Source organism: Schistocerca nitens, chromosome 1 (genome assembly GCF_023898315.1).
Source record: "Schistocerca nitens isolate TAMUIC-IGC-003100 chromosome 1, iqSchNite1.1, whole genome shotgun sequence".
NCBI classification, from domain to species: Eukaryota; Metazoa; Arthropoda; class Insecta; order Orthoptera; family Acrididae; genus Schistocerca; species Schistocerca nitens.
The window spans coordinates 496,580,413-496,592,553 of record NC_064614.1 but is presented as its reverse complement, the minus strand read 5'-3'; the positions used below and the strand labels follow the sequence as shown (position 1 = coordinate 496,592,553).

Sequence of the window (12,141 nt, the reverse complement as noted above, 5' to 3'; positions counted from 1 at the left end):
TCCACGTATTTTCTTTTTAATGGAGAATACTACGAACAAACGGAGGGAGTCGCCATGGGTAACCCACTCTCACCGGTGGTAGCGAATTTGTACATGGAGAACTTCGAGGAGGAAGCCCTGTCGTCATCCGAATGGAAACCTACTTGCTTTTTCCATTACGTGGACGACACATTCGTCATCTGACCACATGGTATGGATAAACTCCTTGACTTCCTTACACATCTAAACTCCATACACCCCAACATCAAATTCACTATGGAGACTGAAACGGAGGGTAAACTACCTTTCCTTGACATCTTGGTCAAGAGAAGGCCTGACGGCACCCTAGGCCATGGGGTGTATCGGAAGATGATGCACACTGATCTGTATTTGCACGCAGACAGCTGCCACCACCCTTCACAGAGGAATGGGATGCTTAAAACTCTAGTACATAGGGCACGCACTATCTCTGACGCAGAGAGTCTACCCCAGGAATTGGAACATCTGAGAACTGTATTTCGAAAAAATGGGTACTCAGAGTGGCAGATTCAACGTGCTCTCCGCCCACCCACTACAGCACAACCTGTGGAGATGGATGAAATCACGAGGGAGGAGGTAGGCACTGCGTTTATCCCATATACAGGCGCACTCTCGGGGAAAATTGCCTGCATTTTGAAGAAACACCGGGTCGGAACTGTGTTTTGTCCTCCGAATGAAACTCCTGCACTGGTGGGGAGCGCCAAAGATGACCTCGGTTTGAGGAAGGCCGGCGTGTACCAGATTCCGTGTCAATGTGGCAAGTCGTATATTGGTCAGACGATGCGTACCGTCGAGGATCGATGCCGTGAACACCAGAGGCACACTCGACTGATGTATCCGAGCAAGTCGGCGGTCGCTGAACATTGTTTGTTGGAAAATCACGCTATGGAGTATGAACGCACGAGGATTCTGGTACAGACGTCGAGATACTGGGACAGCGTTGTTAGAGAAGCCATCGAAATTCGCACCAACGACGACCTCATAAACCGTGATTGTGGCTATAATCTTAGCAAGGCTTGGGAACCAGCGATTGGGTTAATCAAGAGTAAATCGAGCAAATGTATAGTTGTGATGACCACGGCGGACAGAGCCATCACACCGACGTCATCTCAGACGCCGTCGCAATCTGTTTCACCGCGCGACCGTTGTGCGGGGCGCGGACAGCGGAGTGAGCGCGCTGCGGGCGGAGGGTATTTAAATCGGCCGCCGCGGCGACCGAACCCAGTTCCCCCTGAGCTGCCATAGTGTATGGATCTCCGTGCCGGCACGTTCACAGGAGCTCAGTCCGTCAGTTCACCTGATGATGGCGACATGTATGATCGCCGAAATATTGTGCCCGTTGGACACTGTAGACCGGCAGTACACCCGTGGATATTTTGATTGTAAAGAACCTGTATTTATCCATTCTGAGATGAGTGAAAGCTGTTTTGAGTGCCAGCAGTTTTCCAATACCATGTTAGGCATGGAAGTATATTATTTTTTGGTGCTTCCTTGTTTTTGTACACCCTCCGTATTTCTTGACTTGCTGAAAGTGGTTGGCTTACAAAGAGACCATCAGACCTGTTAATCACTGACTTCTGTGAGTCTGCAGTATGTTTCAGAGAGACCTGTCCTGAGTATATGGCTTGCGGCTCCTCATGTGATGGCTCCTAGTTCCCGAGAAAATTAGTGTTGAAGCTTTATAGAACACCTATACCCATAACATTAGTTACATTTGTGTGAAGCAAGCATAACACAATGACTAACCATTAGGGCTGCCATGTTGGCAGTACAAATTAGCCCATCGCATGATGTTTGCTTCCATAAAAATACGTTCTTTAATACTGTATTAATTTAGTGCATGTGCTTTCCTAGGAATGATCTCGTATGTGTGGTTACATGGAAGATGATCAACAAAAGAACAATCTTTTTGAATCTAATTGAACTGTGTTATCCATTATAGATATCATCCAGAATTCTGTTCTAACACAGCAAGTGAATGCAAGCGAGTTAGACAATTCCGTAATCTATTCTGTAACAAACAGAATACACATTTCAATAAACATTGCTGTAACAATTGATTTATTAATGGGTTTATTGTGGCAACATGAGTACTTTTGAATAGTTTTGCGTAACATATACTATTTAATGATATTCTGTACAATGAGGAAAAGGGGGGGGGGGGGGGTTTGAACTGATACCACCAGCTTAGTATCTGTGAACCTTAACCATTGTGCTATGCTTGTTTGGTCAAAATTTGATAAACATTAGGGGTATAAGAGCTACCTCATAAAATTTTGAGATCCATTTTCTTGGAAACTAGGTGCCATCACATGAAAAGCCACTAGTCATCTATTAAGGACAGGTCCTTCTACAGCATACCTAAGACTCATCAAAATCTATGATTAACAGTCTGATGGTCTCCTTGTTAGTATCACACCAGCATTTATTAATGAAATTACAATCACACATGGTATCAGACAAAGTTTGCTTGATGATTTCTTTGTAGTGAGGATGCAGCATATTATCTTGGGTGGAGAGGCGTTTACAGGAGTAGAAGTAATTTGTAGTGTGTCAAATAGGTGAATGTGCTCAGTGATCTGGCAATAGCCACAGACTTTCTTCAGATCATGCCATTACCTATAATGAAGTGTTGTTTTAAAAAAAGCTGCACAAATAACCAGCTAGATCTTGATAAGATGTAAAAGTGGTGCAACGATTGGCAATTTGCTTTAAATGTACAGAAACATAAAACTGTGCATTTCACAGAACACAGAAAAGTAGCATCATATGACTTAATATCAGCAAGTCGCAATTGGAATCAGTCAGAGGGTACAAATACTTACATGTAACAATTTGTAGGGATATAAAATGGGATGATAACATAGTATTATTAATAGGTAAGGCAGGTGGCAGACTTCAATACATTGGCAGTATACTGGGAAAATGCCATCAGCGTGTGAAGGAAGCTGCTAATTAATCACGTGTGTGCCCCATTGTGCTGAAAAACTTGAACTGGCAGATGCTCAAAGACAGATGCCAGTATTTTTGTGAAAACCTGCTTAGAAAGATTCAAGAAAAGTGAAGCATCTGCATTTATTCTTCTACTCTTGTAGAGACCCAGAATGGAAGATAAGACTAATTACAATGCATAGAGAGGCATTAAGAAAGTCATTCTTTCCAAGCTTCAGCCCTAACATGTGGTAAAATGCTGAGTACTCTGCCATGTATTTCACAGTGGCTAGCAGAATACGATGTGTGATCAAAAATTAATGGGAATTTTTGTTTTTGTTGAAGACTATTTATGCATCACCATCAACTTTGTCCTCTTCACAGTAATCCCCCTCACATATGATACACTTGGGCCATCATTTTCTCCATCCTTGGAAACTCATTTTTTGTCGTAGTGTTCAGTGCCGTCAGTGATTCTGCTTTTATCTCATCAATGGTGGCAAAACAACATCCATTCATGGTTCTCTTCAGCCTCAGCAATAGAAAAGTGGTAGGGGCCCATGTCCAGTGAATATGGTGTCTGAGCTCACAAGACAAATCACAAAGAAGCATTAAGATGTATGTAGGAGCATTATCATGTTGCAATTTCCATGAGTGTTTTTGCCACAATTCTGGTTGTTTTCTTCAGATTGCTTGATGCAAATGGCGCACGACTTTCCAGTAGTATTCGTTATTGACCATAAAGCAGGAATTCATGATGTACAATCCCATTGTAATTGAAGAAAAGAGTGAGAAGAACTTTCTCATGTGAGCAGAATTGTGTCCCCCCCCCCCCCCCCCCTCTGATATTGTTTCTTTAGGCAGTTTGAACAAGCAAGGTGGCGTAGTGGTTAGCAAACTGGACTCGCATTCGAGAGGACGACGGTTCAATCCCGCGTCCGGCCATCCTGATTTAGGTTTTCTGTGATTTCCCTAAATCGATCCAGGCAAATGCTGGGATGGTTCCTTTGAAAGGGCATGGTTGATTTCTTTCCCTGTCCTTCCCCAATCCGATGAGTCCGATGAACTCGCTGTTTGGTTTCCTCCCCCAAACAACTCAACCCAACTCTTCAAGGAGTTTCCATTGGGATCACTGGACCTTGATTTCAATGTCGTACCCATATACTCATGTTTTGTCACCTGTTATAACCTTCTTTAGAAGTTGTGGATCATTGTGAGCTTCATTCAGAAACTCCTGAGCAATGTCTACGTGACGTCATTTTTGGTCGAAATTCGACAATTTCGCAACAGACTTTGTGGCTACACATGTTATGTCCAAAACATAATGAAAAAATTGCTTGTCATGAGCCATAGGACATGCCAAAATCATCATAAATATCTCTGAAGGTGATTTCCTGATTTTCCAGGACCATTTTCTTTACTTCTTTCACATTATCATTACTAATTGTTAGTAATTTTCCCACAAAAAAAGGTTTTGTACGAGGCAGTTGTCGTTTTTGACATCTTCTTGGCCATCTTTGAAACATTTATATATCTCACAAACTCTTGTCTTACTTGCAGTAGACATTTCAAAAGTCACCGTAAACATTTTGAATGCAGTGCTGAACTTTCTTCAGAAATTTAATGCAAATTCTGTGATCCATCTTTTTCGAAAGTAAAAATTTGCCAAGCACTCGATAATGTGTGTAACCTTTTCGACTTTCAACAATAAACTAAGTGCTCAGAACAGCTGACAATGCAAACATACATCAGCAACATGTGTATAAACAAGATAAAAAAATTTTTTAAATCATATCTGTAAAGCCTGCAAATTTAAAAAATTCACGTAACTTTTTCATCACACGTTATGTAATGTGGATGCAGATATGATTTTATCATTTAGTGACTTTTTTTCTTTTTCACATAGTTTTTGAAGCCTATATTATTTGTCCACATATTTTATGTGCATTTATGCTAAAGATCTGAAAACTGGGTAACTTCATATATCTACACCTACACCTACATCCATACTCTGCAAGCCACCTGATGGTGTGTGGCAGAGGGTACCTTAAGTACCTCTATTGGTTCTCACTTCTATTCCAGTCTCGTATTGTTCGTGGAAAGAAAGATTGTCAGTATGCCTCTGCGTGGGCTCTAATCTCTCTGATTTTATCATCATGGTCTCTTCGTGAGATGTATGTAGGAGGGAGCTATATACTGCTTGACTCCTCGGTGAAGGTGTGTTCTCGAAACTTCAACAAAAGCCCATACCGAGCTACTGAGCGTCTCTCCTGCAGAGTCTTCCACTGGAGTTTATCTATCATCTCTGTAACGCTTTCGCAATTACTAAATGAACCTGTAGCGAAGCGTGCTGCTCTCGGTTGGATCTCCTCTATCAACCCCATCCGGCACAGATCCCACACCAGTGAGCAGTATTAAAGCAGTGGGTGAACAAGTGTACTGTAACCTACTTCCTTTGTTTTCGGACTGCATTTCCTTAGGATTCTTCCAATGAATCTCAGTCTGGCATCTGCTTTACTGATGATTAATTTTATATGGTCATTCCATTTTAAATCACTCCTAATGCCTACTCCCAGATAAGTTATGGAATTAACTGCTTCCAGTTGCTGACCTGCTGTTTTGTAGCTAAATGATAAAGGATCTTTCTTTCTTTGTATTCGCAGCACATTACACTTGGCTACATTGCGATTAAATTTCCATTCCCTGCACCATGCGTCAATTCATTGCAGATTCTCCTGCATTTCAGTACAATTTTCCATTGTTACAACCTCTCGATATACTACAGCATCATCCGCAAAAAGCCTCAGTGAACTTCCGATGTTATCCGCAAGGTCATTTATATATATTGTGAATAGCAACGGTCCTATGACACTCCCCTGCAGCACACCAGAAATCCCTCTTACTTTGGAAGACTTCTCTCCATTGAGAATGACATGTTGCGTTCTGTTACCTAGGAACTCTTCAATCCAATCACACGATTGTTCTGTTAGTCTATATGCTCTTACTTTGTTCATTAAATGACTGTGGGGAACTGTATCAAACACCTTGTGGAAGTCAAGAAACACGGCATCTACCTGTGAACCAGTGTCTATGGCCCTCTGAGTCTCGTGGGTGAATAGCGTGAGCTGGGTTTCACATGATCGTCTTTTTTGAAACCCATGCTGATTCCTACAGAGTAGATTTCTTGTCTCCAGAAAAGTCATTATTCTCAAACATAATACGTGTTCCAAAATTCTACAACTGATCGATGTTAGAGTTAGAGATCTATAGTTCTGCACATCTGTTCGATGTCCCTTCTTGAAAATGGGGATGACCTATGCCCTTTTCCAATCTTTTGGAATGCTACGCTCTTCTAGATACCTACGGTACACCGCTGCAAGAAGGGGGGCACGTTCCTTTGTGTACTCTGTGTAAAATCGAACTGGTATCCCTTCAGGTCCAGCGGCCTTTTCTCTTTTGAGCGATTTTAATTGTTTTTCTATCCCTCTGTCATCTACTTTGATATCTACCATTTTGTCATCAGTGTGACAATCTAGAGAAGGAACTACAGTGCAGTCTTCCTCTGTGAAACAGCTTTGGAAAAAGACATTTAGTATTTCGGCCTTTAGTCTGTCATCCACTGTTTCAGTACCATTTTGGTCACAGAGTGTCTGAACATTTTATTTTGATCCACCTACCGCTTTGACATAAGACCAAAATTTCTTAGGATTTTCTGCCAAGTTAGTACAAAGAACTTAACTTTCAAATTCATTGAACGCCTCTCACATAGCCCTCCTCACACTACATTTCGCTTCATGTAATTTTTGTTTGTCTGCAAGGCTTTGGCTATGTTTATGTTTGCTGTGAATTTGCCTTTGCTTCTGTAGCAGTTTTCTAACTCGGTTGTTGTACCACGGTGACTCTTTTCCATCTCTTACAATCGTGCTTGGCACATAATCATCTAATGCACATTGTACTATGGTTTTGAACTTTGTCCACTGATCCTCAACACTATCTGTACTTGAGACTAAACTTTTGTGTTGAGCTGTCAAGTACTCTGAAATCTGCTTTTTGTCACTTTTGTTAAACAGAGAAATCTTCCTACCTTTTTTAATATTTCTATTTAAGGCTGAAAACACCGATGCTGTAACCACTTTATGATCGCTGATTCCCTGTTCTGCGTTAATTGTTTCAAATAGTTCGGGTCTGTTTGTCACCAGAAGGTCAAATATGTTATCGCCACGAGTCAGTTCTCTGTTTAACTGCTCAAGGCAGTTTTCAGATAATGCACTTTAAAAAAATTGCACTGCATTCTTTGTCCCTGCCACCCGTTATAAATGTTTGAATCTCCAAATCTATACCTGGTAAATTAAAATCTCCACCCAAAACTATAATATGGTCGTGAAATCTACTCAAAATATTTTCCAAATTTTCCCTCAGGTGTTCTGCCACAACAGCTGCTGAGCCAGGGGGCCTAAAGACACATCCAATTACCATGTTTGAGCCTGCTTTAACTGTGACCTTCACCCAAATTATTTCACATTTCGGGTCTCTGTCAATTTCCTTCGATACTATTGCACTTTTTATCGCTATAAACATGCCTTCCCTTTCACTTTCCAGCCTGTCTCTGCGGTATACATTCCAATCTGAGTTTAGAATTTCATTACTGTTTACTTCTGGTTTCTGCCAACTTTCTGTCCCTAGTACTATGTGGGCATTGTGAACATTTATTAATGAGAGCAGTTCTGGGAACTTTCTATAGACACTCCTGCAGTTTACTATTACCACATCAATACTGTCATTCCCTGTTGCGTTTTGCCTATTGCTACCTTGTCACGTCTCAGGAGGCGTCTTGTTTGGCCTAGGGAGGGAATTCTCGAACCTAAAACACCCACATGTGCACTTCACACATACTCCGCTACCCTTGTAGCCACTTCCTGCGTGTACTGCACGCCTGACCTATTCAGGGGGACCCTACATTTCTCCACCCGATAGTGGAGGTCAAGAAATTCGCACCCCAGATCTCAGCAGAATCGTCAGAGCCTCTGGTTTAAGCCTTCCACTCGGCTCCAAACCAGAGGACCGCGATCAGTTCTGGGAACGACACTACAAATAGCTCAGATTCTACCCCGTGAGCAAGGCTTTTCGCCTTCACCAACTCTGCCAACCACCTGTATGAACTGAGGATGACCTCTGAATCCAGACAGCAGGAGTCATTTGTGCCGACATGAGCAACAATTTGCAGTCGGGTGCACTCTATCGCTGCCGGCAGGGCCTCCTCCTCCACATCTCGGATGAGACCCTCCGGCAAGCAGACAGAGTGAACACTGGCCTTCTTCCCCGACCTTTCTGCTATTTTCCTACATGTCATAGAACTACCACATCAATAGAAATCCAGGGTAGAATATAATATTGTGTATGAGGGTAGTTTATACTCATCAAATAAACTCTCTCTCTCTCTCTCTCAAAAAAAAAAAAAAAAAAAAAAAAGGTGTTGCACCAGGCTATCAGCTTTTGTGGTTTGTGTTTTCTTGCTCTGATCCCCTTTCTCAATACTCTTCGGAACACTTTTGTTAGCTTTTCAGTTTATCCAGTCAAGCAACTGAGCCTCATATTGATTGAGGAGTTAATGTGTAATTTGTGTCTTCATAGTGCTGTATTACAGCAGTTTCTATCTTTTAAAATATAACTTTAAATTTATCTCAAATGTAATGTCAACAGCTGCTAGCTTTGGCCTTCAACATTATTTGTATGTGATTTTGGTTTTTTTCACGTTACATACATGCAATACTTCGATTGCAACTCAGTTGTTCATGTGAGATGGTTTGTTCTCCTGCTAATGCTGTGTGTCAGGTGTTATAGCTGATTCTCTTCTTTATTATGGTTGGTCTTCAGTAGAGATTTCTTTTTTGCTTAAGTGCTTAATTCATTTCCTTGTTGGTATTGTTAGTGCTCTTGTGGTCTGAACAATATTAATCTCTACATTAGTGTTGGACAAGCTGTTTCTTAATTGAGATCCTACCAGTAGCAGGTGACTGTGCATGTAAACAGTTTCTTATATTGAATCAAGAAGAACAATTTTCTTAGGTTGTTCTTTATATCAACACTGTGGAACTGTAATGAAGTTTGTCAGTTAATAATGGAGCCCTATTTTCTTAGAATATAATTATAATACTCCTATGAATCAATGACACATGTTGGTGTCTTGCATGTAAATTTGTGGTTTAAGATTTAACTTCTCACTTCTTAGTCATATGTACTGTTTGCCTTTTCATATATTTTAATTTGTGGTTTGTCAGTTTGTGATTTGTCTGTGTTGCAGGTGACACAGAAGGTGCCAGAAGTAAAGCAGAGACTGCAGCACGACTAGCTCGTCTCCGTCGTCGAGAAAGGCAAGAAGAGGAGCTGCATGCTTACCGTCTGCGTGAAGCAGCTGCACGTGCAGCTGCAGCAGAGGCAGAGAGACGTGCTGCTGAGGATGCTGAAACATGGGCTGCAGAAGAGCGAGCACGAGCTGCGCAGAGAGATGCTGAACTACACCGACTCAATGTGGAACGCTTGCAGCTGGAGCTGGATCTACTGCGTGCAGAGCATCGGGCTCGACACTAGCTCTGAACATACGAATGTAAAGGGATGATATGAAATTCATATCATCTACCACGTGTTAGTGTTTTTGGGCACATACACAGTATTGATTTTGAAAATCATGTATCTTAATGTGCTGAAAATGTTTGTCCTGACGAGATCATCAGTTTAATACTACCAAGGAGTATAAATGCTTGCCTTTTAGGCAGGCATGTAAGACTCCCTCAGGTGCAGTTGTCAGTATGTGTGGTGTGAGTACAAACTGAAAGGCAATCCACTGAAAATACAGTCACTGTCAGTGTTGAATTTACAGGTTTATAGTGATGTGTGGGTTACAGTGAAAAGCGATTCATTTTGAAGGTATTTCAAAAGTAATAATTTGAATGAGTAGTACACTGTTGCCATGATGATGAGAAATTGTGATGCAATAAAATGACACTGTACTAGTGTCATTTGTGTGAGGCATTTCCTGTTTTTGTGAAGAAGTCTCAGTTTATGCAGTATTATATACAGAAAAAATAATGTTTCATAAATTATACGTGAGAAGGCAAGCAGTAACCAGAAGAAAGCTTCTTTTCCAACAAACACCATTGAGTCGTGTGGGTTGCAATTGAGCCTCTGTGAAAGTTGATCTGTTGATGTACCTATGAAGCAAGTAGGAAGAGAAGTTGAAGTAACTACAGAATGACAAATAACCATCACAGAAATACCAATTTGTTTGTTGAGTGAGTGATGAAGTAAATCATGATTTAATTAATTAGATTATTGGCTATAAGGTGATAAGATTATTGACACTTTGTTATTTTGTCTGATTCATCTAATGTTGTACAGAATTATCAGATTTTGCTTAATTTTTTCTTGAAATAGGGAAGCTGAGAAAGTTTTTGTTCTGTATGACTCTGGATAAACATCTAAATGTGAAGAACTAATTTTTATGGAACTGCAGTGTCCTCTTGTATGTTTTATTTATGCAATCAACAGGTTTAAATTAGTTAACAGATGTAGGAAAGTTCTTGACTGTTTTCTGCAGTGTCACCAGAGTAATGCATATCTTTACACACATTTGCACAACTTTTATGAGATGAGATGAAATGAAGATGGTTTGAGTGTGCTACAGTGTGACGTTGTTCAGGATATGCAATGAGTTAAACATGAAAACTGGATTAGATTGTTCTTCGTCACGGAAAGTTAAGTTTGTAAGGACCTGTGAATCCATTGTGTGTGCAGCTACAAACGTGAATTAGAGTAAGGTTGAGTTGAGGTAGCATGCCTTTTCCTATACTTTTTTTTTTATAATAGTCTGATTTTCTTTACTTCAGTTCAGCTGTAGTGGTAATTAACATCTGTATATTAAAAATAGAACTGAAGATGTGTGAAACTTGAAAAAACTCTTTCTCCATCATCTGAATGTGGCAAATAGTTCGTGCTCGGTACAGTTAGCACCTCAACAAAATAATGAAGTCATATGTTGCTTCATTTACAGTGTAGAAATTGTAAAGAAACTGAATATTTTCTGAATAATTAGTGTAAGATAATTGTGTTATATGAAGCAGTGTTATAAAGTATAAACACATACTATATCATCATATTACTGCTAATGATTTTTTTTCCCAGTTGTATGCATATGCAAAAGAGAAAAATTACTTCGGTATTTTGTTTTTCATATTAGTGTTTCATAGGCATTATGGTAATTTATATCCTTTATCATTTTAAATTTATTTATATCACCATCATTGCTAAATGTGTAATCTCCACATAATAATATTAAAAGAAGTAGCCCTTTATGACGTAGTTAAGAAAGAAAAGTACGTTTAAACATTGGTAGGACAGAATACTTGTAGTGCTCATAGGCAGGAATTATGTGTGTTACTTGTACTCTTATGGTCATTATATTACATGATCAGAATTGATAGACTGTGCTGTAATATTTGATTAGCCCAGGAAATATGATCCCAGTAGATTCAGTGATGGTTTTGGAAATATGTACCAAATGTTAAACTTTCAGGAATTGAAACACTTTCAAGAACTGTAGACAGCTATGTGGAAATAAAAATAGTCTTTAAGACTAGAAAGTAAGTGCCTAGCTCCTGGAAATATGGTTCAAAAGAGGCATACTATGTACAACAAGAGACTGCAATGAAAACCATGACAAATCTTATTTTATTTTGTATAGAGCAGTTTCCTTATTTGTCATTCAAGCATGACAGGTACATTGCATGCAAGGAAACATATAGCTAATAAATACACAGACTGCCAGACAGGATATTTGTATTTGTGTTAAAAAGTATGTGTGATTAGCATAGACAAACTGTACCTTTGTTTCTATTTGCAGATGAACTATGTATGTTTGTGTAGTGTGCACACCTCTCCCTGTCGGAAAAAAGTGTGTTTGTTGTTATTGGCTCCTTTAGGTTGCCGTCAATATATAGTTGCTGCTAGATAATATAATGGATAAAAGCCTTAACTATGTGAATACAGTGACACTAGAAACAAAAATTGAATTTTTTTGCAAGTTTGAATGCTGGCATATTTGTTTTCTGTCTGTCTCTCTACTTTTCTGGAAACATTAGACCAACAAAGTGCCTTCCATAGTTACTCTGTTTCTGATATGTGTAGAAGAGCATTTGA

The 12,141-nt window shown here is 39.9% G+C and overlaps 1 protein-coding gene across 3 annotated transcripts in view; it reads left to right on the top strand.

The window, feature by feature from the left end:
- The window catches only part of LOC126252725 (afadin-like), a 96,829-nt gene extending 85,640 nt beyond the window's left edge, over positions 1–11,189 (top strand). For all 3 annotated transcript variants that reach the window (XM_049953637.1, XM_049953631.1, XM_049953645.1), the window contains one exon: positions 9,251–11,189. In XM_049953637.1, the coding sequence (XP_049809594.1) occupies positions 9,251–9,537 (287 nt within the window). In that variant the 3' untranslated portion in view covers positions 9,538–11,189. The remainder of the gene's footprint in view (positions 1–9,250) is intronic.
- Positions 11,190–12,141: the final 952 nt, after the last annotated feature.